At 37.6% G+C, this 27392-nt stretch overlaps 2 protein-coding genes and 3 non-coding genes across 10 annotated transcripts in view; 2 read left to right on the top strand and 3 right to left on the bottom strand.

Annotated features, from left to right (window-relative positions):
• Positions 1-4689, top strand: part of tsga10 (testis specific, 10) — a 43627-nt gene extending 38938 nt beyond the window's left edge. For all 5 annotated transcript variants that reach the window (XM_073861067.1, XM_073861060.1, XM_073861057.1 and 2 more), the window contains 4 exons: positions 1494-1696; positions 2635-2739; positions 3028-3210; positions 3771-4689. In XM_073861067.1, coding sequence (XP_073717168.1) covers positions 1494-1696; positions 2635-2739; positions 3028-3210; positions 3771-3801 — 522 coding nt within the window. In that variant the 3' untranslated portion in view covers positions 3802-4689. The remainder of the gene's footprint in view (positions 1-1493; positions 1697-2634; positions 2740-3027; positions 3211-3770) is intronic.
• Positions 67-139, bottom strand: trnar-ucg (transfer RNA arginine (anticodon UCG)). Its single transcript has one exon. It is a non-coding gene; the product is annotated as a tRNA-Arg (tRNA).
• Positions 276-348, bottom strand: trnar-ucg (transfer RNA arginine (anticodon UCG)). The gene has a single exon. It is a non-coding gene; the product is annotated as a tRNA-Arg (tRNA).
• trnar-ucg (transfer RNA arginine (anticodon UCG)) lies at positions 485-557 on the bottom strand. Its single transcript has one exon. It is a non-coding gene; the product is annotated as a tRNA-Arg (tRNA).
• Positions 4690-4764: 75 nt separating the features above from the next.
• cracdlb (cracd like b) lies at positions 4765-23570 on the top strand. 2 transcript variants are annotated; one of them, XM_055204544.2, is made up of 13 exons: positions 4765-4886; positions 6081-6173; positions 10925-10983; positions 15395-15487; positions 16908-17064; positions 17497-17626; positions 18034-18195; positions 18279-18347; positions 18462-18668; positions 20109-21396; positions 22229-22614; positions 22891-23014; positions 23106-23570. In XM_055204544.2, the coding sequence occupies exons 4-13, from the start codon at positions 15439-15441 to the stop codon at positions 23252-23254; spliced, it is 2721 nt and encodes a 906-aa protein (XP_055060519.2). In that variant the 5' UTR covers positions 4765-4886; positions 6081-6173; positions 10925-10983; positions 15395-15438; the 3' UTR covers positions 23255-23570. The 2 variants fall into 2 exon arrangements, with proteins under 2 accessions (XP_055060519.2, XP_055060520.2); XM_055204545.2 differs by lacking the exons at positions 4765-4886; positions 6081-6173; positions 10925-10983; positions 15395-15487; positions 16908-17064 and having other exon boundaries at positions 18017-18195.
• The last annotated feature ends 3822 nt before the right edge of the window (positions 23571-27392 follow it).

Below are 27392 nucleotides of genomic sequence, written 5' to 3'. Positions count from 1 at the left end.
AGTTTAGGGTTGTACAATCAACTGGAGATATAATGCTGCACCCAACTAAAGGTTGCTATCTCTAAATGACCCAGATGGGACTCGAACCCACAATCCTCAGCTCCGAAGGCTGATGCCTTAGCCATTAGGCCACTGGGCCCCCTGCAGATGTTATTATGGGTTGTCTCAATCAGAGATTTCAGATCCTACACCATGCAAAGTGAAATACAACTTTAGGGTTGTACAATCAACTGGAGATTTAATGCTGCACCCAACTTAAGGTTGCTATCCCTAAACGACCCAGATGGGACTCGAACCCACAATCCTCAGCTCCGAAGGCTGATGCCTTAGCCATTAGGCCACTGGGCCCCCTGCAGATGTTATTATGGGTTGTCTCAATCAGAGATTTCAGAACCTACACCATGCAAAGTAATATACAAGTTTAGGGTTGTACAATCAACTGGAGATATAATGCTGCACCCAACTAAAGGTTGCTATCTCTAAATGACCCAGATGGGACTCGAACCCACAATCCTCAGCTCCGAAGGCTGATGCCTTAGCCATTAGGCCACTGGTCCCCCTGCAGATGTTATTATGGGTTGTCTCAATCAGAGATTTCAGATCCTACACCATGCAAGGTGAAATACAACTTTAGGGTTGTACAGTCAACTGGAGATTTAATGCTGCACCCAACTAAAGGTTGCTATCTCTAAACGACCCAGATGGGACTCTAACCCACAATCCTCAGCTCTGAAGGCTGACGCCTTATCCATTAGGCCACAGGGCCACCTGCAGACATTATTTTGGGTTGTCTAAATCGGACATTTCATATCCACAAACCATGACTATCATAACGGTCAAAGGGAAACACAAATTCAGGGTTGTACAATCAATTGGATATTTAATGCTGCACCCGACTTAAGGTTACTATCTCTAAACAACCGAGATGGGACTCGAACCCACAATTCTCAGCTCCAAAGGCTGATGCCTTAGCCATTAGGCCCTCTGCAGAGCTCATTCTGAGTTGTCTCAATCAGAGATTTCAGATCCTACACCATGCAAAGTGAAACACAACTTTAGGGTTGTACAATCAACTGGAGATTTAATGCTGCACCCAACTAAAGGTTCCTATCTCTAAACGACCCAGATGGGACTCGACCCCACAATCCTCAGCTCCGAAGGCTGATGCCTTATCCATTAGGCCTCTGGGCCACCTGCAGACCACATCTTGGATATTCTTAACCAGAGATTTCAGACCCACAAACCATGCCTTTAGTATCATGGAAAGTCAAACAAGGGTTGTTGAATCATTATTTAGCAGTTTTAGCAGTTTGACAAAGCAGTTTATTACAGCAACCATGCTGTTCCTGAACACCCCATGTGGTACTCAAACCCACAATCCCCAGCTCAATTGTCGATTTAGTGCTCCACCTTGCAAAAGACCCAGATGGGACTCACCAATCCTCAGCTCCAAAGGCTGATGTGTCTAATCATTTCTTTGTGAATACATACAGGTTCAGCATGAACTGGAATCATGTCGCTCAGAGGTGGAGTTGTTGCAGAAACAGCTGGCCAGTGAACGGTTATCTGTTCAGAGTCTGGAGAGTCTGCTGGTGTCTGCACGAGAAATGGAACTTCAGAGACAGCTCACTTCTCAAGAACGACAGGCTGAAATTCAAATACTCAGGGACAAACTTAGCATGGCTGACAGCAAAGTGTAAGTGTAGCACATACAGGCACTAATATGGCGCTTTTCCATTGCATAGCACCCCACGGTTTGGTTTAGTTTGGGTCGGGTCAGCCCACTTTTGGGAGCTTTTCCATTGGGTGCAGTACATAGTACCCGATACTTTTTTTCGTACCACCTCGGTTGGGGTTCCAAGCGACCCGAGCTGATACCAAACGTGACGCGAAAACACTGTAGATCACTGATTGGTCTGAGAGAATCGTCATCGTCACGTCATCGCTATAATGTAAAAGATTAGCTTTACCTCAATGCTAGCTTGCGCTGTCTCGAGCAAACATGTTGTCATCTGCTCTGCTTTAAGTTCCCAAACTCCCATTTAGCGATGAAAAACGTCCACATGTTGAGAATCAGTGACACCATAATAGTTTTTTTCCAGACTTGCAGTTTGTGGCGGAACATTTGGGACGAGCACGTCAGCATTATATATGGTTAAATGCAACTTCAATGAGGCTCCGCGGAGCGCTGTCGACTGACGCCGCGGGTGTTTGTACAGAAACCGTCATGTGAGACAGAGGTAGTGATAAACGCGATGTACAAACATCTGTTTGTGTTGGTCAATTTTAATTTTGTGGCGGACTGAGAAATAAATAACTGCATGGGAAAATACAAGGACGCTCTCACTTGTATGATGTCACAGCAGGCAGCGCAAATATAATGACACGCCTGTAAACCCTCCCACTGCGAAGTGATACTAAACTCGATGGAAAAGCTAACCACGCCAAAGTGAGGTGAGCTGACCCGACCCAAACTAAACTAAACCGTGGGGTACTATGCGATGGAAAAGCGCCAATAGATGACCCACACATGCATACTGTAAACTAACAATTTTAAATGCTCAGAGGGGAAAAATTAGTGATCACATCTTATAGAAAGTTAGAACTTGATGTTATTCTCCTTTCTTTCTCTAGGAGTTCTCAGAGCTGGGAAATGTCTCAGCTGAGGTCACGATCAGCCCAGCTGGAATCAGATCTTGACATGACCAAAAGACAACTGTCGACTGAGCGCTTTGAAAGGTCAACCACAAACTTTAAGACCTGTTTATGCACCTTATCATAAGAATTGCCAAGGAAAACTAAAGAATTGTAATTTCTCCATTAAGAAAACTAACCATGGTTTTACTACAGTTAAAACCAAAAAACACGGTTACTGTTGTAAAACCATGGTTTTGCTAATAGTAATCAATACACCAAAAAACATGGTTACTACACTTTTCCCACAAAAAAAGCATGGTTAATTTTTGTAAGGGTTATTTCTTTGGCTTTTGCTGAATGTTGTTGTAATGTTCATTCTCATTCTCTCAGGGAGCGTGCAGTACAGGAGCTGCGCAGACAGGGTCTCTCAACTCTCTCTCCTGTCCTTTCTTCCACAATGCGCTCTTCATCTACCTCACGTCCTCGTTCCCTGAGCCCTCACAGATCCTGGTCTCAGGAACGCTCTCATCACAACTTAACAGACCCTCTGCTTGTGTCACACTACCCCGACAGGTGTGGTCACCTGCATACTACATACACCTGTAATACCTTTATTCTGTGTGATCGAATTATGTAATTAGGAGTATGAAAGTTTGATTTCAATAATAGACTTTACAATAATTTCCATCTTTGATAGGACCTTGCTCATGTCAATATTAAAGATACCAATGTTATATTTTCACAGAATGAGCTTTACATTATGTAGCTATAATAGCTCGCTAGTACGGTTTCTTATATTATCCACCGATATTTCTGTGTTTTCTCCTGCTTTTATTAATGTAAAGCTGCTTTGAAACAGTTAAACAATTGGGAAAAGCACTATATAAATAAAATTTTATTGAATTGAATAGCTTTAAATTATTATAAGATGAGTAAATCACAGAAAAATGGCTTCAGCTCTATTATATATGACTTCAGACAAGGTTACATATTTTTAAAATGTGCATAATATTTTTGTATATGGCATTATATTTTCATGGCAATGTATTTGGCACTCGTAAGTTTGTTAGTGATTGTTAACTAATTGGTAACTAGTTTTTAACCCACTGCTTGTTTGTTCTTTCTTTTAACAGGAGTTTGGCTTTCAGGGATCTTAATGGCTGAGAAGTTTAAAACACAAAAGATTTTGTGGGGGGAGTTTTTGGCAAGAAATAAATTCACTACACTGATATTATATAGGTTTTGGTCATGTATTTCAATAAACCAATAAATGTATTTTTAATTGATGTTTAATTCACAAAAATTTAATTCTGTTTGATTGATTTTTGTTTTTTTCACATACATTTTTACATATTTCGTATGTCACTGCATGTGACAAATTTCATTTCTCCTGAATACACAGTTTTTGCTTCACTATAGCATGTTACGTTTTTATTGCATGTTTTTGCATCTTCAGTGGAAAGTGAAATGTACCCAATACATAAAATAAAAAAAAAGTTAAAGGGATAATTTAAATTGAAAGTTCTGTCATCATTTGCTCGTCCTCGTGTTGTTCTGGGTCTGTGTAGATTTCTTTTTTCTGGTGAACGCAGGGGAGGATATTTTGGGAGATGATGGTGGGCACACAGCAGTAGGTGACCATGGACTTACATAGTAGGAATAAAAAATATGAAGGAATTTAATGGGTACCATCAACTGTGTGCTTACCATCATTTATCAAAACATTTTCTTAGTCATTTATCACAATTCTTCCAAAATATTTTTTTCCTACTATGGAAGTCAATGGTCACTTACTGCTGTGTGTTTACCATCATTTCTCAAAATATCTTCTTTTGTGTTCACCAGAAAAAAGAAATTCATACAGATTTAGAACAACATGAGGATGAGTAAATGATGATAGAAATTTCATTTTAAAGTGAGCTATCCCTTTAATAATACATTTTAATAATTTGTAACACATCCCATTTGTCTCTTTTTTGTTTATTTTGGAAACTAAAGAAAATGTAGATTGATGAATATAATATTTTGACTATAAAATAAATACATTTCCTATATATTCTATATTTGGTTTACAATGAGAAAACATCCCATTTGGCTCCAATGCACCTGCCCGTGCGATGTGACGCAATGTGACATCATCAAATGGGCGTGTCTACTAACCTGAGCGCGCTGTTGTTCGAGCTCCTCGAACATTATAGATGATATTACCGAAACGCAGGTGTGCTTTCCTGTATTTCTATCCCGCAAAGGTAAGAAAGTAACTTTGATTATCATTGTGTTCATGTTTATAATCATTATAATAGTTTACAGTCGGTTCTGAGAAAATGAAACATCATTTCAGGAAAGGTTATTGAAATAGTTGATAAAAAAGACGAATATTAATTAAGCATTTGTCATGTATGTCGTTGTCTTGGTTTAGACAGAAAATAAAGTGAAGAAAATAAACGCGTTGGGAAGTATTTGTCATATAAAAAACCGTACAAATACAGAATACCCAATTGTATTGTTACGTTAAGTTGCTATATACAGCAATTCATCTGATTTTTGAATTCTCTGATTAGTTTTACTACAAGTTAAAATGTTTATTAAAAGCGTCTTAAATGTAGAAAATGAATAAGTGAATAACGTTGTGTACGTACACGAGGCGGATGTTAATGCATGATGTCATGCACTATACAATCACAAGTACCTCATGTTTACTTAAACGTGTGTTCATCTTGAAGATCATTTTAATATAAGTGGTTTCTGTACATGTCAGTTTAGTCCCATACCAAGAAACTGGTATTTTTCATCAGTCCATTAATGTATGGCAAGGCTTGTCTGTTTAATAAAGAAATGGGTAATAGATTGACCGTGACTTGTTGTGCTTGCTTGGGAAAGACCTCTGTGTCTGGCTTCCATTAATGTCAATTCAATCCAAAGGTCAGTTAGCATACAGCAGGGTTAAAGATGGCTTGGGTATTTTAACAACACAGTTAATGTTCAAGCAGATTAGTCACCCTACAGTTAATGTTGCTGTTTACAAGACCAAGCTGCAGAGAGGGCTAAACAGATCTTTACCAACAGAAACTTTAACCAAATTAAAAATTATAGTAAAAGTATTACAAATGTATTACATATCTACTACCATACTATAATATGAAACATACTATACACTTTACTATTCTATACTTTTACAATTATTATTACATAGTAATACGATCTCATCCTTTATTAACTGTGCTATGCAAAAAGTATACTATGTATTATAATGAGTGCCCTATATTAAAAAACTGTAACTCGATCCAGTTGTTTTCCTAATGTTAGACCTCATGTCTCTTAGGGTCGATTCATTTTATAGATGTCTCATAGGATGGCGTTTATCATGACTTTGAAAATTGTTGAGGGATTTCGTGTGCCTGTTTTTCAGTGAATGGACTGACTACTTTTTCCCCTCTGCACAGATTGCATTTCACCTGCGTAACACAGGACTTGAATTGATGCATTCATAAGTAGAGAAAAGGGAAGGTCAAGTCTAAAAGAACAATGCTGAAAAGGTGAGTTACAGTTAGATGATATTTCTGCCCCGATCTCAGGGTTTTCGGTTATACAATCAAGTTAGTTGGTTGCCAGCTACACCATATTATCTACTTGGATTTTACATCTGTGTGCTCTTTATGAGCCGTCTGAAAGCTTTGACATTCGCAAGTTGTTGATTCAGAGCTTATTTTAGAAACGGTCCGCTGGGAAAGGTCTCCTCTTGTGTTACCTGCAAGGGAAGTCACAGGTGTACATTTACTTTAATTGCACAGACAGCAAACTTGGATTTTTGATATACTGTGAGTTTCCTGTAACCTGTTTGGGCAAAACAAAATGTTTTACATAAATGTCATTTAAACCTCAGAGATTGAATATACTCATAGAGATTTTAAGTGGTGTGCTTACTGCATTTACAAGGATCTTGCACAGAAAACATGGTTGATATGACAACTGACATATGCAAATACATTAAATGTACCTAGCACAGAAAAGCCACCATGTTTTAATGTCAAGGCTTTAATATGGCAGATTGAACCATGCTTTCAATTCAACCTAATTTATTAATATAGCGCTACAAAGCAGCTTTACATGAAATGGAAACCAAAAAAAGTACAGAAAAATCAAGAAAAAACAAAAGCATAGCACTTTTTGAATATAGTTAACAATGGAGTACATGCACTGTAAAAAAGATTTGTTGGCTCAAAATAAAGTAAGATACCCAGCCGCCCCAAACCCGACAGCTTATCCAAAAACACCAGCAAAAACAAAGGCCTGGTTTCACAGACTAAAGCCAGGACTAGGCCTTAGTTAAATTAAGACATTTAAGCATCCTATATAAACATGCCTAAGGAAAAGATGTTACTGGTATGTATCTTGAGACAAATGAATGGCGCTGGCATATTTTAAGATCTGTCAGTGCAAGTTATTTTCAGTTGAGACTGCTCAAACGTGTGTCTTAGTCTAGGACTAGTCTTAAAGGATTAGTCTATTTTCTTTAAAAAATCCAGATAATTTACTCACCACCATGTCATTCAAAATGTTGATGTCTTTCTTTGTTCAGTCGAGAAGAAATTATGTTTTTTGAGGAAAACATTCCAGGATTTTTCTCATTTTAATGGACTTTAATAGACACCAGCAATTAATACTTGGCTCAACATTTAACAGTTTTTATCGACGGAGTTTCAAAGGACTATGGACAATCCCAAACGAGGCATGGGTGTCTTATCTGGCGAAACGATTGTCATTTTTGACAGGAAAAATAAAAAATATATACTTGTAAACCACAACTTTTCGTCTAGGTCCGGTCCAGCACGACCTAACGTAAATGCGTAGTGACGTAGGGAGGTCACGTGTTACATATATAAAAATTCTGGACCATTTTAAACAATAAATTGACACAAAGACATTAATTAGTATCAGTTGACATACAACAACGTAGGAACGGACCTCTTTCAAGACGCTTGTTAACACTGGGGCGGAGTTTCGCGTTCGTCCTCTGTGACCTCTTGACGGCATTATTACGTGAGGTCGCACTGGCTCGTCACACAGCCGGAGGCAGAAGAGAAGTTGTGGTTTAAAAGTGCATATTTTTTATTTTTCTTGTCAAAAATGACAATTGTTTCGCTAGATAAGACCCTTATGCCTCATTTGGGATCGTTTAGAGTCCTTTGAAACTCTGAGTTTTGAGTTTAGTGTTAAGTGTTGGGGTCTGTTAAAGTCCATTAAAATAAGAAAAATCCTGGAATGTTTTCCTCAAAAAACATAATTTCTTCTCGACTGAACAAAGAAAGACATCAACATTTTGGATGACATGGTGGTGAGTAAATTATCTGGATTTTTTTTGAGAAAATGGACTATGCTCTGATTGGCTGTTGCTCAGAGCGGCTCATTTCAGTAGCTCTGTGTCTATGCAAACAGGCCATATGTTTGAGCCTGTATCAGACGAAGATACAGACTTTGAGGAATAATCAGTAGTTTGGAGATTGTTAATGGACGTTTCTGAGTGGTAAGTTTGTGTATGGACCTGCAAAACGTAAATGTAACGTCAATAGTAGAACTTCAGCTTAAACACTAGCATATAGCATTAACTAGCATATAGCGCTAACTCAGCAGCCACAACTTTGTTTTAGCATTGTAACAACATTGTAATTAATTTAATGTTGGGGTGTACATCTCGACAGTGATGCTACAGTTGGTGTTATGTTGAGATTGGCCTGTTTTCCGGTGGTCTTTTGCTTGCACAAGGTTTACATAGTGAGGAGGAAACAATCATTTTTCAAGCTCACGATTTGTCATTACCATGTACAGAACTCTAATTATTCATCTATGCCTTTGAGGCACTAATTTGAACTCTAATGTGTACTTACTTTTTGAAAGGGTACCGCCCAAGTGACAGCAAGGGACCACTTTATCTTTAATATTGACTAAGTTTGAAATCAATGTGAAATCAAACTTTGATGCTTCAAATATCAGAATTAGTTGATGAGACTTTAGCCTTGAATTTCACAAAATACGATAAATATTACAGAAATTTCACTGTTGTAAAAATCTGGACTCGAGATGGTACAAGAAGCAAAGAGCTTTTGTTCACAAGTCTATCATTATTTTCATTGGCAAAGCATCCACATTCACTCAAAGTGAATGTTTAACTGTATCCTCCACAGGAGATTCTCCGCGGGGTTAATGTCTGGTTAACTAAATCACGGTAGTATACTCAGATGAATGCTCCTAGAAACCGGATTCATTGGTCTGAAACGGTGTGACGTAAATGAGCCCCATTTCATTTTGTTTCTACAGCAATGCTCCTCAATCATGGCTGAATTATTTCAGAGAGGAACATTAAGTACCAGTCAATCTTGCGACGTCCTCCTAAAGTCTTCTCTTTATACTTTGTGTGTATGTGTTTGTACAGCTTCTTGTCTCTAAGAGACATTTGTGACTGTGTAAAAGAGCCATGCCCTAGATTCAAACCTATTCAAACTCCAAACCACAATGACCCTCTACCTAGAACATGGTTATCTTGTTTAAGCAAATAGGATATTAGAGCATTACATTTCTGTTTAATATTTTAAAAGAAGTCACTTGGCATAGTTACATCTATACTTATTAACTCTTAATAAGGACAAGTATGCCATAGCCAGGGACTTTACTACAGAGAGGGACTTCCCTCCAGATCCCTTGAGAAAATAATATCGAAAACACAAATGACAAATTCAACTCAGAAGAAAGATTTTCTGCAAGTAGTGATTTAGATTTGGATCAGTTCTTCGCGTAAAGCTGTTATATGGCGTAGTTTTTATATCATTTCTGGAGATGAACAGGTTGCCACTCACTTTCGAAAACACCCGTGAGTTTGTGCTAAACTTTTGTGTTCCCTTGAAGATATTAAGTCAAGATTAAATTAATCTCTCTCTCTCTTTTTCTTACACACACATTAGTCCCTTTCACACATACAGTCTTTACTGGTAATTTACTGGTAAATTGCAGTTAACAGATCATGTGTGAACAGAACCTTTCCGGTAAATCAGTGCTCCCAATTTCCCAGTAAGACAGGTTGTAAGATTACCAGTAATTTACCGGTAAGCGCTATGTGTGAACGAAAATTAAAGGATTACCGGCATTTAGAACGGACGACGTCAGACCGTGCTGACAGCTTCGGGCCAATCATAGTAACACAGTCTCACCCCATGTCGTCAATATTTGACGACACTTGACCATTCGTCAATATGTGACGCGGAGGGTATACCTTTCGCGTCATTTTTTGACGAACTGGGGACTTCAATACTATTACGTCCGTTGCATTCTCTTCTCCTATTTTCTTACCATTTTCGCGTCGGTTTAGGGTTAGATTACGCAAAATTAAACAGTGTACGCAAAATTAAACAGTGTATGCGAAATTAAACAGTTGTCACCTGGCGTTGGGGTTAGAAACAGTTGTCACCTGGCGTTGGGGTTAGAGTTAGGTTTGGGTAGGGATGTCATTATGTAGATCCAACCCCAAACCGACGCGAAAATGGCAAGAAAACAAGAGAAGAGAACGCAACGGACGTAATAGTATTGAAGTCCCCAGTTCGTCAAAAAATGACACAAAAGGTATACCCTCCGCGTCACATATTGACGAATGGTCAAGTGTCGTCAAATATTGACGACATGGGGTGAGACTGGGTTGATCATAGCGTTTTAATACAGATGACGCGTTTACCCCCGCACTGTTTACAGACGTTTCCACACACATGCTGCTTGAAAGTTGAGCACACCTGAAGTTTACGTCCACATTTCTTCACCAAAGTTGTTTAAAACAGCTTACCCCCGAATTGCCGACGTCCTTAGCACGCCCTCTGTGAAGCCTAACGTGCAAACAGTAGTGTTGTTAAAAACGCATTTTCGGTTTGACGTCGTCTCATTCAATGTTGTTTGGTCATGAGCAACTTTGCGACTGTTTACCACAGACGTGAAAACAGCAAAATACGGACCGTGGATATGAACGACGTGTTTTTTTTACAAACACAACACTGAGCTCGCCGCGTGCTACAGGTACTTCCGCTTTCTCAACGAATTTACCGGTATTTTGATAGTAATGTGTGAATGATGTCTTACTGGTAAAATAACGGAACGCCACTGCGTGTGTGAACAGCACATTTTTGTATTTACTGGTAAATTCTTCTGGTAAATTCATGGTAATTTACCAGAATTACTGTGTGAAAGAGGCTATTGTCTGTCTTTCTGCCTGTCTACTGTGCTAAAATCCTCTCTTAAACTTAATTTGCAGATGTCAGTGATCTAAACCATTTAGGACTGGAGACCTTGTTGCTGAGGTTAAAGGCGCAGGTAAGTTTAAAGAATTTGGGAATAAATGCTTTCCAATAGGGATAGCGCACATTCAGAAGAAGCTTGGACATCCTGGTTAGATACAAGTTATACAGGTTTTGAATGACTAAAGGTAAAGTAAACATAATTTTAATTTCTTGATGTAATATCTAATAATTTGAATTGAGATTAACTTAGTTTACAATAGATATTATATTATGAATATTTTGTGTTGTCATCCTTATCACATATAAATTTGCATCCAATAAGTTGATGCTTGTGAATACAACCTGAGGGAAGACGAGGGAAGCTGAACCCTGATGTTCTAGCTTGCCTCTGTTCTTACATAATTGATTTTTGATCTTTTGGTTCAACAAGAGCCTATTGTGTTAATGCTAATCCTCTCCACTTGATCATTGCAAATCCTTTGTCATCTTTTGCATGCTCCGCGTCACATGTGGCATCGTGACTATAGCATAATGAATGGAAAACCAGGCTTCTTGGTATTTCTGTTATTGGATTGTTTGGTTATGAAGCGAGAACAATAGAGTCGGGTGTGTATGTGTGCGTATGCTTATGTCCTGCCGAGCCAAGTACATAAAACATTGTTGGATTTGATTACCCAGTTTTTCATTAGACAAGACACGCGTATACATATGCACCAAAGCTTGATCTTTAATTTCCCCTTTAGCTCAGTATAATGTTACAGCCATGACAAATTATATCATGTTTGTCTTTTATAGTGCTGTTGTTTACTAAGGCAAGCATCATTTTTACCCTCAACTATTAAAGTTTGATTATAAAGTATGATAATGTAATTTAAGTTGTTACATTTACTCAAGACAATTTTATTGTATAGAGGTTGCTGGTTCATGAGACCTAATGAGAATTCATAGCTCAGAAGTTTTCATGAGATTTCACAGCTCAGAGGATTTCATAAGATTTCATGAGACTTCATAGCTAAGAAGAATTTGAAGTTTTCATTTTCTCTTGAGATTTCAGTAGACTTATAGCTCAGAGCTTTTTTATCAGATTTCGTAGAACTTTATGGCTCAGATGTCAGAAAATGTCATGAGGTTTCACAAGACTTCATAGCTCAGAAATTTTCATGAGGTTTTCATATAATTTCATATCTCATTTTTAATGAAATTTCATGAGACGTCATGAGATTTTCGTACAATTTCATGAGACTTTATATCTCAGTTTTAATGAGATTTCATAAAACTTCATGAGATTTTCACAAGATCTCATGAGACTTAATGAGATTTATATAAGATTTCACTAGACTTCATATCTCAGTTTTAATGAGATTTCATAAGACTTTCATGAGATTTTGACAAGATTTCGTGAGACTTCATGAGATTTTCACAAGATATCACAAGACTTTATATCTCAGTTTTAATGAGATTTCATAAGACTGCATATCTCAGATTAAACGAGATTTCATGAGATTTTCACAAGATTTCATGAGACTTTATATCTCAGTTTTAATGAGATTTCATGAGACTTTATATTTCAGTTTTAATGAGATTTCATGAGATTTTCATAACATTTTCATGAGACTTTATATCTCAGATTAAATGAGATTTCATAAGACTTCATGAGCTTTCAAAAGACATTATATTTCCGTTTTAATGAGATTTCATAAAACTTCATGAGATTTTCACAAGATCTCTTGAGACTTATTGAGATTTTCATTAGATTTCACGAGACTTCATATCTCACTTTTAATGCGCTTTAATGAGATTTAAATACAATATCATGAGACTTTATATCTCAGTTTTAATGTGATTTCATAAGACTTACATGAGATTTTCACAAGATCTCATGAGACTTAATGAGATTTTCATAAGATTTCACGAGACTTCATATCTCAGTTTTAATACAATTTCGTGAGACTTTATATCTCAGTTTTAATGAGATTTCATAAGATTTTAATGAGATTTTCACAAGATATCACAAGACTTTATATCTCAGTTTTAATGAGATTTCATAAGACTTTCATGAGATTTTCACAAGATCTCACAAGATTTTATTTCTCCGTTTTAATGAGATTTCATGAGATTTTCACAAGATTTCATGAGATTTTCACAAGATTTCACAAGACTTTATATCTCAGTTTTAATGAGATTTCATGAGACTTTATATTTCAGTTTTAATGAGATTTCATGAGATTTTATAACATTTTCATGAGACTTTATATCGCAGATTAAATGAGATTTCATAAGACTTCATGAGATTTTCACAAGATTTCATGAGACTTAATGAGATTTTCATAAAATTGTATGAGACTTTATATCTCAGATTAAATGAGATTTCATAAGACTTCATGAGATTTTCACAAGACTTCATGAGACTTAATGAGTTTTTTATAAGATTTTACGAGACTTCATATCTCAGTTTTAATGACATTTCATAAGACTTCATGAGCTTTCAAAAGACATTATATTTCCGTTTTAATGAGATTTCATGAGACTTAATGAGATTTTAATGAGATTTCATAAAAAACTTCATGAGATTTTCACAAGATCTCATGAGACTTAATGAGATTTATATAAGATTTCACTAGACTTCATATCTCAGTTTTAATGAGATTTCATAAGACTTTCATGAGATTTTCACAAGATATCTCAAGACTTTATATCTCAGTTTTAATGAGATTTCATAAGACTTCATATCTCAGTTTAAACGAGATTTCATGAGATTTTCATAAGATTTCATGAGACTTTATATCTCAGTTTTAATGAGATTTCATGAGACTTCATGAGCTTTCAAAAGACATTATATTTCCGTTTTAATGAGATTTCATAAAACTTCATGAGATTTTCACAAGATCTCATGAGACTTAATGAGATTTATATAAGATTTCACTAGACTTCATATCTCAGTTTTAATGAGATTTCATAAGACTTTCATGAGATTTTCACAAGATATCACAAGACTTTATATCTCAGTTTTAATGAGATTTCATAAGACTTTATGAGATTTTCACAAGATTTCACAAGACTTTATTTCTCAGATTAAATGAGATTTCATAAGACTTCATATCTCAGTTTAAACGAGTTTTCATAAAATTTCATGAGACTTCATATCTCAGTTTAAAGGAGATTTCATGAGATTTTCATAAGATTTCATGAGACTTTATATCTCAGTTTTAATGAGATTTCATGAGACTTTATATTTCAGTTTAAAGGAGATTTCATGAGATTTTCATAAGATTTCATGAGACTTTATATCTCAGTTTTAGTGAGATTTCATGAGACTTTATATTTCAGTTTTAATGAGATTTCATGAGATTTTCATAAAATTTTCATGAGACTTTATATCTCAGATTAAATGAGATTTCTTAAGACTTCATGAGATTTTCACAAGATTTCATGAGACTTAATGAGATTTTCATACAATTTCATGAGACTTCATATCTCAGTTTAAAGGAGATTTCATGAGATTTGCATAAGATTTCATGAGACTTCCTATCACAGTTTTAACGTTGTAGCAATTTGAGTTCTCAATTCACCCACAACGCCTAAAACCATGGCAGCTAGTTTTGCATGGACATGCACGACTTTCATTTTCCAGTTAATTAAATCCAGTTCATTTAACTAAAGTGAGACTGGAGTACTGGGATATCCTGGATCTGCCAGCGCTTTGCTCTCTTACAAACAAGTGAATCTGTGATTAATGCATTTAAAGGCCTTAGACTAGGCTTGGTTTCCCAGGCTGTGTTGTTTGCGTCACACTTGTGCATCACTAGGCAATAGGTATCTCTGCCCAGGCCAAGTTAAGTACTCTCTCCCTTCTCTCCACTGATATATAACAATACAAAGCCGATTAAAAGACAGAGGAGGCAGTTAGGCACTCTGTGGTTTCCCGGTAAGACGAGCCCAACAGGATGAAAGCATATGTTATGTGTGGCCATGTTTGCAAAAATAAAAAGCAAAGAGCGAGAGAGGGATACGCCTGCATTTACTGACACGAGCGTTTCCTGTTTTATCTACGTCATAAATCATGTCAGTGAGTCGATACTGTATCTTAATGTCGTTTGTATACAATATTTTACATTAGAGTCATATACCTGACAAGATCTGATCTCAGTAATGTAATCGAAGCTTGTGAGTGGTAATAGTAAATAGTAAACCCAGCCATTTAAGGGAGGACCTTTAATCTGAAACCAGGTACAAAGCGGATATTTCCTTATAAGGGCGTCGTACAGGAATCTTACTAATGCCCGGGACAAAGTTTTATCACCTTTGAACACAGGAAATAACGCACTAAAATGCATGCAAACACAGTGTATTAGTCACCTGTCATCAACGCCTTTTTATATCTGTAAACACATGCAGCGTCTCTCATACAACTGAATGCGTTTTGTATTAATTCAGTTTACAGGCGTCATCGGATATCATAGATTTGGATATTCTTTCTTTTTTAGGTTTCTTTTGAAGATAAGTCCTAGTTGCACCAGCAGATAAAGACATGGACTCTAATCTTGGAGAAATGGACAAAAATGGAGAGGATCCGACAGGTTCGTTTTGGTCTTTTATTTAAATACACTCACACAATTTGGTAACATTCACAAAAAAAGATACACTGAAACAAATAAGCTTTAAACTCTTTTGTAACTTGTAACACACAGCCTTATTAGCAACTAATAACAAATAATTTTGTTAATTAGGCTTTATGTAGGCTGTTATGGTTGACAAACAACGTATAAATTGCTGTTATTCAGTGACTTTAAAGGAATATTCCATAATTTACTCACCACCATGTCATCCAAAATGTTGATGTCTTTCTTTGTTCAGTCGAGAAGAAATAATGTTTTTTGAGGAAAACATTGCAGGATTGTTCTCATTTTAATGGACTTTAATAGACACCAACAATTAACACTTAACTCAACACGTAACAGTTTTTTTCAACGGAGTTTCAAAGGACTATAAACAATCCCAAATGAGGCATAAGAGTCTTATCTAGCAAAACGATTGTCATTTTTGACAAGAAAAATAACAAATATACACTTTTAAAGCACAACTTCTCGTCTAGATCCGGTCCAGCGCGACCTAACGTAAATGTGTAGTGACATAGGGAGGTCACGTGTTACATATATAAAACGCACATTTGGGGACCATTGTAAACAATAAACTGACACAAAGACATTAATTACTATCAGTTGACATACAACAACGTAGGAACGGTCCTCTTTCAACACACTTGTAAACACCGGGGCGGAGTTTCGCGTTCGTCTTCTGTAACCTCTTGACGTCATGACGTATTGCGTGGGGTCACGCTGGCGCATCACGACCGGATCTAGACGAGAAGCTGTGCTTTAAAAGTGGGGTGGGTGTATCTTCTTCAATTTAGGGTGGGTGTGTTCACACACTGCCAACACAAATTTATGTCCAATAGGGGTGCAACGGTTCAAATTACTAATGGTTCGGTTTGTGTCACGGATTTAGGATCACGGTTTCAGTACAGTTCGGTGTGTATGTTTAAGGGAAAAAAGGCTACTGTCAAATTCTAAGAAGAACACCTAAAACTTTGGTCACAACAGGCTTTTTTATAAAAATAAAAACCATTTGCATACTATGAGATGATTGGACAGGTACTCTCACGTAAACACGCAGACCTTATTCAGAACAATACATTAGCGGTTGTATGCATTGTTTTATTCATCAAACTATGTTAGAGTTGCGTGGTCGTATATAACGTGGTGTACTGCAGGGCATGTGCATGCCGAATTGTGGGAGGAAAACAGCACGGTTCGACCTTATCTAGATGTCCAAACACCTTGTAAAAGTGGATTTTGCATAATATGTGCCCTTTAATATACCACATGCATGTGTTTTATAATTATGTGTGCTCCCTGGGAAAGAACCCACAACCTTAGTAGTGCAAATCATATTATCGTGAATGTTGTATTCTAATCCTGATTTGGTTTCCATTCATAGGTAGGAAGAAGTCACGGTTTAAGCAGCTGAAGACACGTTTTTTTGGGAAACTGAAGAAGAAGGAAAATGAAGGTCTGATGAAGCAAAGCCAATCGGCCAGTGACATCACTGCCCCAGAAGGCGAAAGAGAAAGCTACGATTCTGAGGATGACTTTTTGTAAGTATTCGACCGGTCAATCAGTCAAATAATTAATGTGACTCATCCCCATTTCGTCCCGTAACACAAAGTTGTTATTGACTGCCCAAAATAACTTGTGTTACAAGATGCTTTATGAGCGCTTAATAGAAGTAACACTGGATTAAAATATTCAAATTGAATGAATGAATGAATGAATTATTTCAGACTGACAGACAACACAGTTGAGCTATCAAGCAACCACATATATGCTCCATATATGTGGTTAATGTTTACAATTGCGTCATAATCCTACATAACGTAAGGAACATTATGGGAAAATATCTTGATGAGACTTTAACCTAAAGAGTGCAGATATTAGAAAAGAAATCCAAATCTTAAAAATCCATATGAATTTAAAGTAGTCATACATGGTAATGACTGTAACAAAAACCTATTGAATTTAATCCACAGGTATCCTCAGTGCTTAAGCTCCAGAGCGCTTTCTCACGACAGCATCTTCTTTACTGACCAGCCACAGTCCACAGAACCAACACGGGTTCTTTCACAAGAGAACGTGCATGGAAAAATCAAGGCCCTACAGGTATACCAAAGAAATAAAGAGCAAAATGCAAAAGCAGCTAAATGCCACCTTTGTCAAAAATGAGATTATGATATTAACCAAATGCTGTCGGCAAGTATTATACATTCATCAAATACTTTCGCTTCAAATCCGCTTAATCCCGACCTCAGGCCATTCAGAAATACCGGTTTAATGTCAGAATCCATTAGGAGCCTTATAAAAAAAGCTTATTTACAAAAAAATTCAGACGCACTTAGCTGGTTTTGCATTGGAGTTTTTAAAATACATTTCTATCCATTGTGATCCCTGGGAGTGAGCTTATTAAGGAATTTCCTCTCTGATATTATGTAGAAGCACCAGCATTTTGTTTTTGCAAAAGTCGAACATGAGTTTCAATACATTTGTGGTCAGATGTCTCTCTTTGTTAGTTGAAACTACAGCAGCAGAACTTACGTCTAGGACCTCCTCCAATGCTGATACCTGGCAGACGCACAGAAGACTCAGGAGCAACTTCAGAGGATGACGGCTTACCCTGCAGCCCACCTGAGATGTCCTTCCATGAGCAAGTGATGCAGGACGCCGTGTACAAGGTGACAAACAATACAAATGAACACATGGGCTTTTTTGTTTTTTGCTCAGTTACCATATCACTGTAATGCCATTTCTCTTGTAGCATCCAGAGTATCAGAATCATCTGAGCTCCTTGAGTTTAGCAGGAACAGGAAGTGAAGAGGAGGAACAGGTAATATTTTTGTGTGTAATTACACCATCCATACTTTTAAAGAAAATCTTGTTGAAAAATTACTAAGTATCTCTGTATATACATTATGTGACTAGCAAACCGTGTCTCATTCAGGGTGACACTTTCCAGCCATCATCAAGACCTATGTCCCCAGTTTCTAAGCCAATCATCTGCCCAACCCCAGCCACACCCCCAGCGGGAGTTGACTTCAATAGCCCTGTGAGTTGTGCACCCGTCCTGGATAACTCAGCTGCCCGCCATCGCATGTCAGTCAAACCGAGGAACCAGCGAGTCAGCACACGGGCCAATAGAGGGCCAACGGTAAGATCCCAAATGCAATAAAATGAGTATCTATTCACATGCTTTAAATAAAGCTGTCAACCTTACTGTCAATAAACTGCATGTAACACCATTACAAGAAAACGTGTCAGACACACTTACTGTGCGTTCACACCAGATGCGCATGAATCGAATAAATCATGCTATTTGTGCGTAGTTGGACATTTGAAAATTTTTGAGATAACTTGCTTCATTCACGTGTGAAATTAGTGTCATTCGCGCTTATAATTCAGACGCGAATATGCTCAATTTGTCTGCTTTGGCTAGCTTGTAGTATCAATATGTACATATAGCTCAAATTACGTAAAGAAGGATTTTACAACTTAACAAATTGTCCGACCCCCTTACTCACTTTCTTCCAAGCAAGATCCTTTTTATTCCTTGTATTAACTTATTCCTCGCCAGCCATTTTTTAAAAAAGTTGCCCGCCAGCATTTGATTGACAAAACATACACAGAGTTTAAAATTAATAAATAACGTTTTGGCTTCAGATTTTTCGTAAATTGGGTAAGTGCGCCATCTAGCAGCATTACAGATTAACATAAAAATTCACCAGGAACACTTTTTATTATGCTAATTGACGAGTTAACTCGGGGAAAGAGTTAAAAGTGCGCAGGTGTCCACATACAGCAACAATGATTTTCTCCTCCATTGTTGTTTCGTATTTCTGCCTTCGCTAGCTATGTCGTAATAACGTCACTACTAGAGCAAGCTCCTTATTGGTTAATGTAGCGCGAATATCTGCCAAAGTTCAGATTTTTCAAATTCACAGCTTCATTCGCTCAAAACGCGTCATTCATGCAAAACGTGTCATTTGCGCTAATCGCGTCATTTGCGCAAATCGCGTCATTTGCGCAAATCGCGTCATTTGCGCAAATCGCATCATTCGCAATGCCCCAATCATGCAAATCACGCCGCAGGATGTCTATCGCGTCTTTGCATTGACTTAAAGCAACACCAAAGAGTTTTTATTACCTTAAAATAACGTTTCCAAAAAAGTTCTTCCACTCGAAACAGGGTGAACGGCACTTTCACATTCGCTTTGCAGCCCTCTATCGGTCAAAACCACACTAAAGAAGTTTCCAACCGTCGGGTCGCGGTCCTGTAGTTCGAGTGACAACAACAAAAACTTGCTTTACGGCAGACCTACAATCCAATCAGAGCCAGCTTTGCTGCAGTAGGCTAAATTATTTACGACAGTGGTAATGGACAATTCCGCTTCCAACCTGTAGGGGGAGCAAAGAGCATAAACTCTTTAGTGTTGCTTTAATATGTAAATTACTCGCCCTTAACGCTTTATTCGCATCTAGTGTGAACGCACCTTCAGAGGGCTTTGCCAACTTCTTAAACACTTACAATTAGTCACCTACGAATTTTTGACACTTTGTACAGTAAATTTATGGCAGTTTGGTCTTTCTCCAGGTATCTATCTCTCCAAGGCATCGTTCAGAAAGCGTCAATGATTTAGACAACATTCTGTCCGAGGAGGACGATGATGATGATGATGAAACCATGACTTCCACAGAGACCATGCACCAACGGTTATATTCCTCACCGACTCTGAAGCTGAGAGAGAAACCTACTTCTCCCGAACCGAAAGCAACCACTCCATTACTGTCGGTGCAGAACGAGGATGATAAACCTACCGAAATTAATTTTCTGTCGACACTAAAATCCGATGTGTTAATTGAATCTCAGGTGAAGGTCACCAATAATCCTCTCTATCTTCAGCCCATGTTGTCCGGGTTGTCCTCAGGCAGAGCATCACCTGTAGGATTCCTAGAATCCACACAAATATCGAAGGAAACTGAACCATTAAGGGCTTATTCACCCATCCAGAATCATGACACCAACAAGATCCAAATTTCTGATCGATTTTGGAAATCAAGTGAAAATCTTGTGTGTAGCACAGACAATATGAACAAAGATGGGAACCAACCAGAAACATCCTTCAGACTACATCCTGTGACTCACATCAAAAATCCTAAATTAGAAATTAGGAGCCCTTCTTCTCCAAAAGGAACCATAGATGCTTCAACAAAGCCTTGGGAGGTTGGACTAGAACCTTCTACACCTGAACTATCTCCTAAAGGAGCCTCTGGATCCCCTTCAGGAAAAGACACACAGACGCTTAACTCTGCATCATTTCAGTTCTCCATTGCATCTGCAAAGTATCGCTCCAAAACAACGCATAATGAGGTCAATTTGAAAGGTGCTTCGGGAATCAAGATCCAATCTGGCAAACCCAACCCAGAACCACAGAAAGATGAAGGAAGGGAGATGAAACCAACAGAGTTGCAGAATTACCACCAATATCAGACGCAAGAGACAAAGAGCAGTTCTCATAGAGAAGTCATATCTCCTACTATGTCCAAACCAACACCGGGAAACCATCTTAAGAAGAATGAGACGTCTACAGAACACGTGGAAGCAGAGAAAACAGAGGAACCCGAGGACAGGAAGAATGCTTTTGGTGTGCAGCTTCGCACCACCTCGCTGTCTCTGAAATATCGATCTGATTTTAACAAACTTAAGGATGAAACCAAGCGATACAGTTATGAATCAAACCAAATGCTATCCGTCTCACAAGAGCATGCTTGGAAAGCAGAGATGCAAAATAATACATCTGATGGCAATTCCAGAAGTAAGCCCAGTGTTCCCAGAAAACAAGATTCACAGAATCTGGAATCCCAGTTCACGGCCACAGACAGTAAGTGTGACTTTTTAACTTATACTCTAAAAATATATTGTAGGCTTTTTTGTATCCATATATTATCCATATAGATACTCTGCAAGCATTTTTGCGTTTGAAGGAATATTCCACTTTCTTTAAAAAAATACTGATTATTTACTCACTCCCATGTGATCCAAAATGTTGATGTCTTTCTTTGTTTAGTCGAGAAGAAATTTATTTTTTTGAGGAAAACATTTCAGGATTTTTCTCAATTTAATAGACTTTATTGGACCCCAACAGTCACAGTTTCAACGCAGCTTCAAATGGGTCTAAACGATCGCAAACGAGGCATAAGGGTCTTATCTAGCGAAACGATTGTCATTTTCGGAAAGCTAAAAGCGGAGATCAGAGTCGGAGCCATGATCAAAACTTACACTGTGTTTTTAGTGTTGAGTGAATGCATCAGTGTGCAAGTTGGGTAAGATCGCCACCTAATGGATAATAGCGGAAATATGGATTTGAGGTAGAAACTCCTCAGGAAACGTTTTCTCTTTATTGACGAGATGACTCTCTAAAAATCGCCATTCATTGTGCAATTGTTGAAAAATTAAAAATATGATTAAAGACTGTGATGTTTATTTTCATAAATCAGTACGCAGCAACAGTGGCGCAGTGATACATATGTAATGCGGTCTGAACCGTGGGGTTAACGGGGTATTTTATCACTACTTAGAACGCTTTTAACCAATCAGAATGAAGGACCAGAACGGGCCGTTTCATAATTTGGATTAAACCATCTGCCAAATGCATAAATGTAAAACACAATGGTGGTATATATTAATATAAAAATGCATGTATTGTTTTACAGATGTTAGACCATCTACCCAAGACACAATAGGATCAAGCAAAGATGCTGAATCTAAGCCGGGCTGGATGAGTTTAGCTAGAGAGAAGACCAAAGTTTACCACCCTCTCTTGAGCAAGTCACCGCAAATCCACTCTCCGACAGTACCTTCCTTGCAAAAACCAACCTTTCCACCGAAAACACAGCCTTTAACCCATTTTCCAATGAAAACACAACACACGTTGAACACGACGAATCAGATGAGCACACAACAGTCTTCACAATTAACACAGAAACCTCTCTCCAAACTGGCACCTAATGGGAACAAAGAGAAGCCGATCTCACCTGGCCGGAGAATAGAGAACCCATTTAGCCAAACAGCAGGTGGAGGAAGACTAGCAGACAATAAGGTGAGCACTAATTTTCTTTTCTACCGAGCACCGAAGGTGACATTGGAGTAAAAAAATCTAAAGTTTAGTTTCATGTGCTTACGTAAAACAAACAAAATATAACCTTGATATCTTCTTTAATATTGACTAAGTAAGGTCATGTCAAAGATTCAAATCAAGCATTCTTTGATGCTCCAAATCTCACGTTGAAGACACGGATGAACCTTCAACCCATCAACAGGCCTACTATTGCTGTTGATCATTCTCACGGTCACTTTCTGTGGCATTGTTTCGCAGGATAAAGGCACACCTGCAGTCAGGAACACTACACCAGAAGCTGATGCACAGAAGAAAGCAACAGTCTTCAACAAGATGGATGTGACCACTAGACAAGAGCCCATCACACCTGTCAACACAGAAGGTAAACACCTGCCACGACGTTTCTTTAAACCTCTACCATCAGCTCATGATTTTGATTGATATTCACATCGGTGTGTGTTTCGCTGCACCAGCACCTGCTGTTACATCTGAGCCTTCACCGGCATCATCATCTTCAGAGGTCTCTCATCACCTGCAGCCTCGGTCAGATGGAGCTGAGCCGTCCTGGATGGAGCTCGCTAAGAGAAAGTCTTTGGCTTGGAGCGATAAGACGTTAGAATGAAGAGACGGACATATGAAGTGCTAGAATGTTACGATTAACGAATGTAATATTGTGTAAATACCCGAAGAAAGATCACTGTGTGCTGCTAGATTGTTTTGTTTATAATTCATCGGCAGACACTTTTATCCAAAACAAACTATGTTGCATTCAATCTATCATTTTTTTGTAGTACATGTATTCCCCAGGATTGAAACCCATGGCCTTTGTATTGCTAATTCAATGTGTCTACCATTTGAGCACCATACAGCTCTTGTTATTCTTCAATGATCAAGTCTTCCTATATATGAAATGTAATTATTAAAGAACTTTATCAGTATCTTTACAGTAATTTACTGTATTCACAGGATACAAGCTTCAATTGTAGATGATGTATTCCTTCTAGAAGGATAAGAAAAAATATATGTACTATTCTTTACTTACTATTTACATACTATACTTACTATAGTAAGGTTCAAAACATAGTATCTAGGAATTTTACTACAGTAAATACTAAAGCATACTAGAATTTAATGTGAGATGGCACTCCAAGACAGCACATCAGTTATAATGCCCTCTGGTGGGCATATAGTTGGCTATACTTTGGATATAGATGTGCCAAAAACAATCCATGACACATTTCCACAGACATTTCTGATTCGCAACTGCACTACTATACTATTAATTTTAAATTATTCCTATAATATTTTAAAGTAAATCAAAATCATCTTTATCACCAAATGACATTGGCATTGATTATTTCCTTGTCTTTGAAAATGGCAACAACCTGTACTAAACGTATTTCTGCAGTAGGCGGCGCTATATATATGTCTAGCCTATGCACCAATTACCTATTAAGGGGATAGTTGACCCAAAAATGAAAATTCTGTCATAATTTACTCATCCTCATGTTGTTCTGAAGCTGTATGAGTTTCTTATATTGGTGAACAGAAAAGAAGATATTTTTATATATCATGGTACACATGCAGGTGACGGTACCCTTTGTGTTCCATAGTAAGACAAACAAATACTAGGGAAGTCAATGGGTACCACCAATTGTGTGCTAGCTTATAATCATTTATCAAAATATCTTCTTTTGTGTTCAGCAGAATAAAGAAACTCAGAACAAGTTCATACAGGTTCAATACAACATGAGGATGAGAAAGTGATGACAGAATTTTTATTTTTGGGTCAACTATCCCTTTAATTCATAGATATTCTGCTAAAAAAAACAATAGACACCATTACAGAAATTCTATTGGTTTTAATGGGAATTTTATTGGTTGTATTGGAAACTATAATGGTCTCTACTGGTATGTGTTGGGTTCTATTGGTGGGGCCATTAAATCCTAATGGAAACCATAAGGAATTTCTGTAATGGTTTTATTGTTTTTTTTTCAGCAGGGATAAGAGTATAAAAATAATTTACTCAACCTATGATGTTCCAGCGTAGTTTTATAACTTTATTTTATGAAACACACATTTTTTGGCTTCCTTTGGTGTCAATTTTAAATATCAAGAACATGAAATAATATAAAATACCTTCGTATTTACTATAGTAAATTTATAAATACAGTGTTTTTGAACCATAATAAAGTATCCTATTTACTACGGTCAACAAAATACTGTAGTATGCATTTACAAAGTGCAGTAAGTACAAATTACTAGTTTACTATAGTAAATACTAAAGTGTATTACAGTATTTTTGGAAATAATGAAATGGAAATAAGAAATGGAAAGATGCGATCTCATCAGTATCGTGAAGAGGACGAATGCTCTCGCGGTACTGTGATGTCATCCGCATGTCAGTTTTTGCGGCGCCTCGTGAAGTTGAACACTTCACAACGCCAGATCCAGAGAAGACCAACAAAAACGACAAAGCTGCAAAAGAGAAATGGGACAAAAACAAAGGTATGTCGTGTAAGTACCCATGATATTGTGATTTGAGGTAACATTGGCGATTCATTGTAGTAGTGAATCACTGAGTGCGTCTCAGTCAGGTCCCTAGTTTTAAATAGCTGACTAAAAATCTTTAACGTAAACGTGCGTGCACTAAAACGTTCAGTCCCTAAAAACATAATTAAATATAAAACTTGCGTTACGTTGTTGATAAATACCAGTGGTGACGCTTCACAAAGAGATGAAAAAAGAGTCATCAGTATGTCAAAGTAAGACGGTTTCATCTGAGGCAAGTGGGTAACGGGTTGCCGTGGTTATGGGCATGACCCAAAGTCAACTTCCGGTCTGTGCTTGTTTACGGGTCTGGCACTGGCTAGTGACTAAACTGATCTTTGGAACAAATATCGTGTGGAAAATGTTTCGTTTTCAAAAGACGAGTGGAGACAATGACCATTATATCACCGCTGTGGGGATTTGTCAGCCAGGCATAAATTTATGAATCTGTAGCGAACATTTTATACATTAATTTTAAACACAAACGTTAGCTCAGTGTACTAAGTAAATTTACTCGTTATTTATTTTGCTTGTTAATAAAAAATAATCTAGACGACTGTTTTTATTAATTATATGCAGAAGCTACCTGAAGCGAAGTTTAGGCCACAAAAGCCGTTTGTTTATCTTGTTGCTGCTGAAACCGTCTATAGTGAGCTACGGTCCTTACCAATATATTAGTTGACGTTAATTTTTTCATAACTAGCCATCTATACTTCAAATTACATGGACAACTGATTTGTGCAATCCTCACATACGCAAACTAATTTACGACAAAAAAATTATGACAGAACTGTACAACTCAATCTCACGGCAAGTCGTGTTATAGTCATAAAATTTTTGATTAATTTATTCGTGTTCATGGACACGATTTTTCGCTTTTTTTCGTGCCATTAAGCACGAATGTCTTTTTCGTGTCAGTCAACACGAATTTCTAGTTTTTTGTGTTCATGGCATGACTTTCTTTTTTGTGTCATTTTATGTATTGTTTTCTCATTGTTTTTTCTTATTTTTTTTACCATTGTCTTTAGGGTTAGAATGACTTTTTGTTTCATTTCAGACATCCAACCACCAACTCTAACGGGCGCATTAACATGGGGCGGAAGCGTTTACGTTTAACGGAAGGCTTGTCTGAAGCATGGCCAACAGCCAATCACAGTGGCCGCTACACATGCTCCGGTATTCCATAACCGAAATTGGCTGGCTCTGCCTAGGTTATTTGCATAAGGCGATCTGATTGGCTGACGCACGTGTGCCGCTTGAAAGTTGAGAAATTTTCAACTTCTGCCACGAGCAACGGCACTGACGCCGATGGATCCACAATTCAGTTCGGCCACGCATGACGTCACCCATTAAAAGTGAATGGGAGGCGTCAACGCTTACGCCCCGTGTGAATGCACCGTCACCCCAAGCGAAAATAGTTTTATATAGAAACCAATATATAAAATTACATCCTAACCCAAACCCCAAATCTAACCCCAAGCAACAATGATTTAAAAATAGGAAAAACAATGAGGAAAACAATACATAAAATGACACAAAAAAGAAAGTTGTGCCACGAACACGAAAAACTATTTATAGAAATTTGTGTTGACTCACACGAAAAAGACATTCGTGCTCAATGGCACGAAAAAAAAAAGGGAAAATCATGTCCATGAACACAAATAAATTATTCAAATATTTCGTGACTATAACATGACTTCCTGTGAGATTGTGCTGAAATGTAATTGCTCTAATGGACAACTCAAAACATGAAAGTTTTCAAAGAGCTGTCATCTGAGAGAATGAATAGTAGACACACCGAAAGTGCGGGAAAAATATGGGAACATAACAGAAGAAGGTGAGGGGTAGCCTAAATGAAGAACAGCTACATCTGGCTGTTTGAAGTTGGGCATTGTATTGCCCATGATATTGTTTCTGACGGCAGGGCGATATAATGAAGATAAAGAAAGTTACGCTGATGTTAATAATGCGTCGACCCCCCGTTGCTCCGACTCGCCCTCTTCATCGCCTAATTGACCGGGGAAGATCCCCTGAGACATCAGATATTATTTATTAACAATTCAAAGATAAATAATTCACGACCTGGAAAAGAAGCAAGCGGACAGGAGCTATTAATTGGGCATTTGAAGACGACTGCAAGCCCCCTGCCTGGATTTGAAACCCTCCAGTAGTTTTTTTCTAATCATAACTTTCTTTTGCTCTGTAAACA

The sequence above is a fragment of the Misgurnus anguillicaudatus genome, chromosome 3 (assembly GCF_027580225.2).
Source record: "Misgurnus anguillicaudatus chromosome 3, ASM2758022v2, whole genome shotgun sequence".
Classification (NCBI taxonomy): domain Eukaryota; kingdom Metazoa; phylum Chordata; class Actinopteri; order Cypriniformes; family Cobitidae; genus Misgurnus; species Misgurnus anguillicaudatus.
The sequence above is the reverse complement of the archived record's forward strand: the minus strand, read 5'-3'. Positions and strand labels throughout refer to the sequence as shown.

Coding starts and splice junctions, on each gene's coding strand:
- cracdlb (XM_055204544.2), top strand. CDS start 15,439: ATGGACTCTAATCTTGGAGAAATGGACAAAAATGGAGAGGATCCGACA. Junction 21,397..22,228: donor CCAGTTCACGGCCACAGACA/GTAAGTGTGACT, acceptor ATTGTTTTACAG/ATGTTAGACCATCTACCCAA. Junction 22,615..22,890: donor GAAGACTAGCAGACAATAAG/GTGAGCACTAAT, acceptor ATTGTTTCGCAG/GATAAAGGCACACCTGCAGT.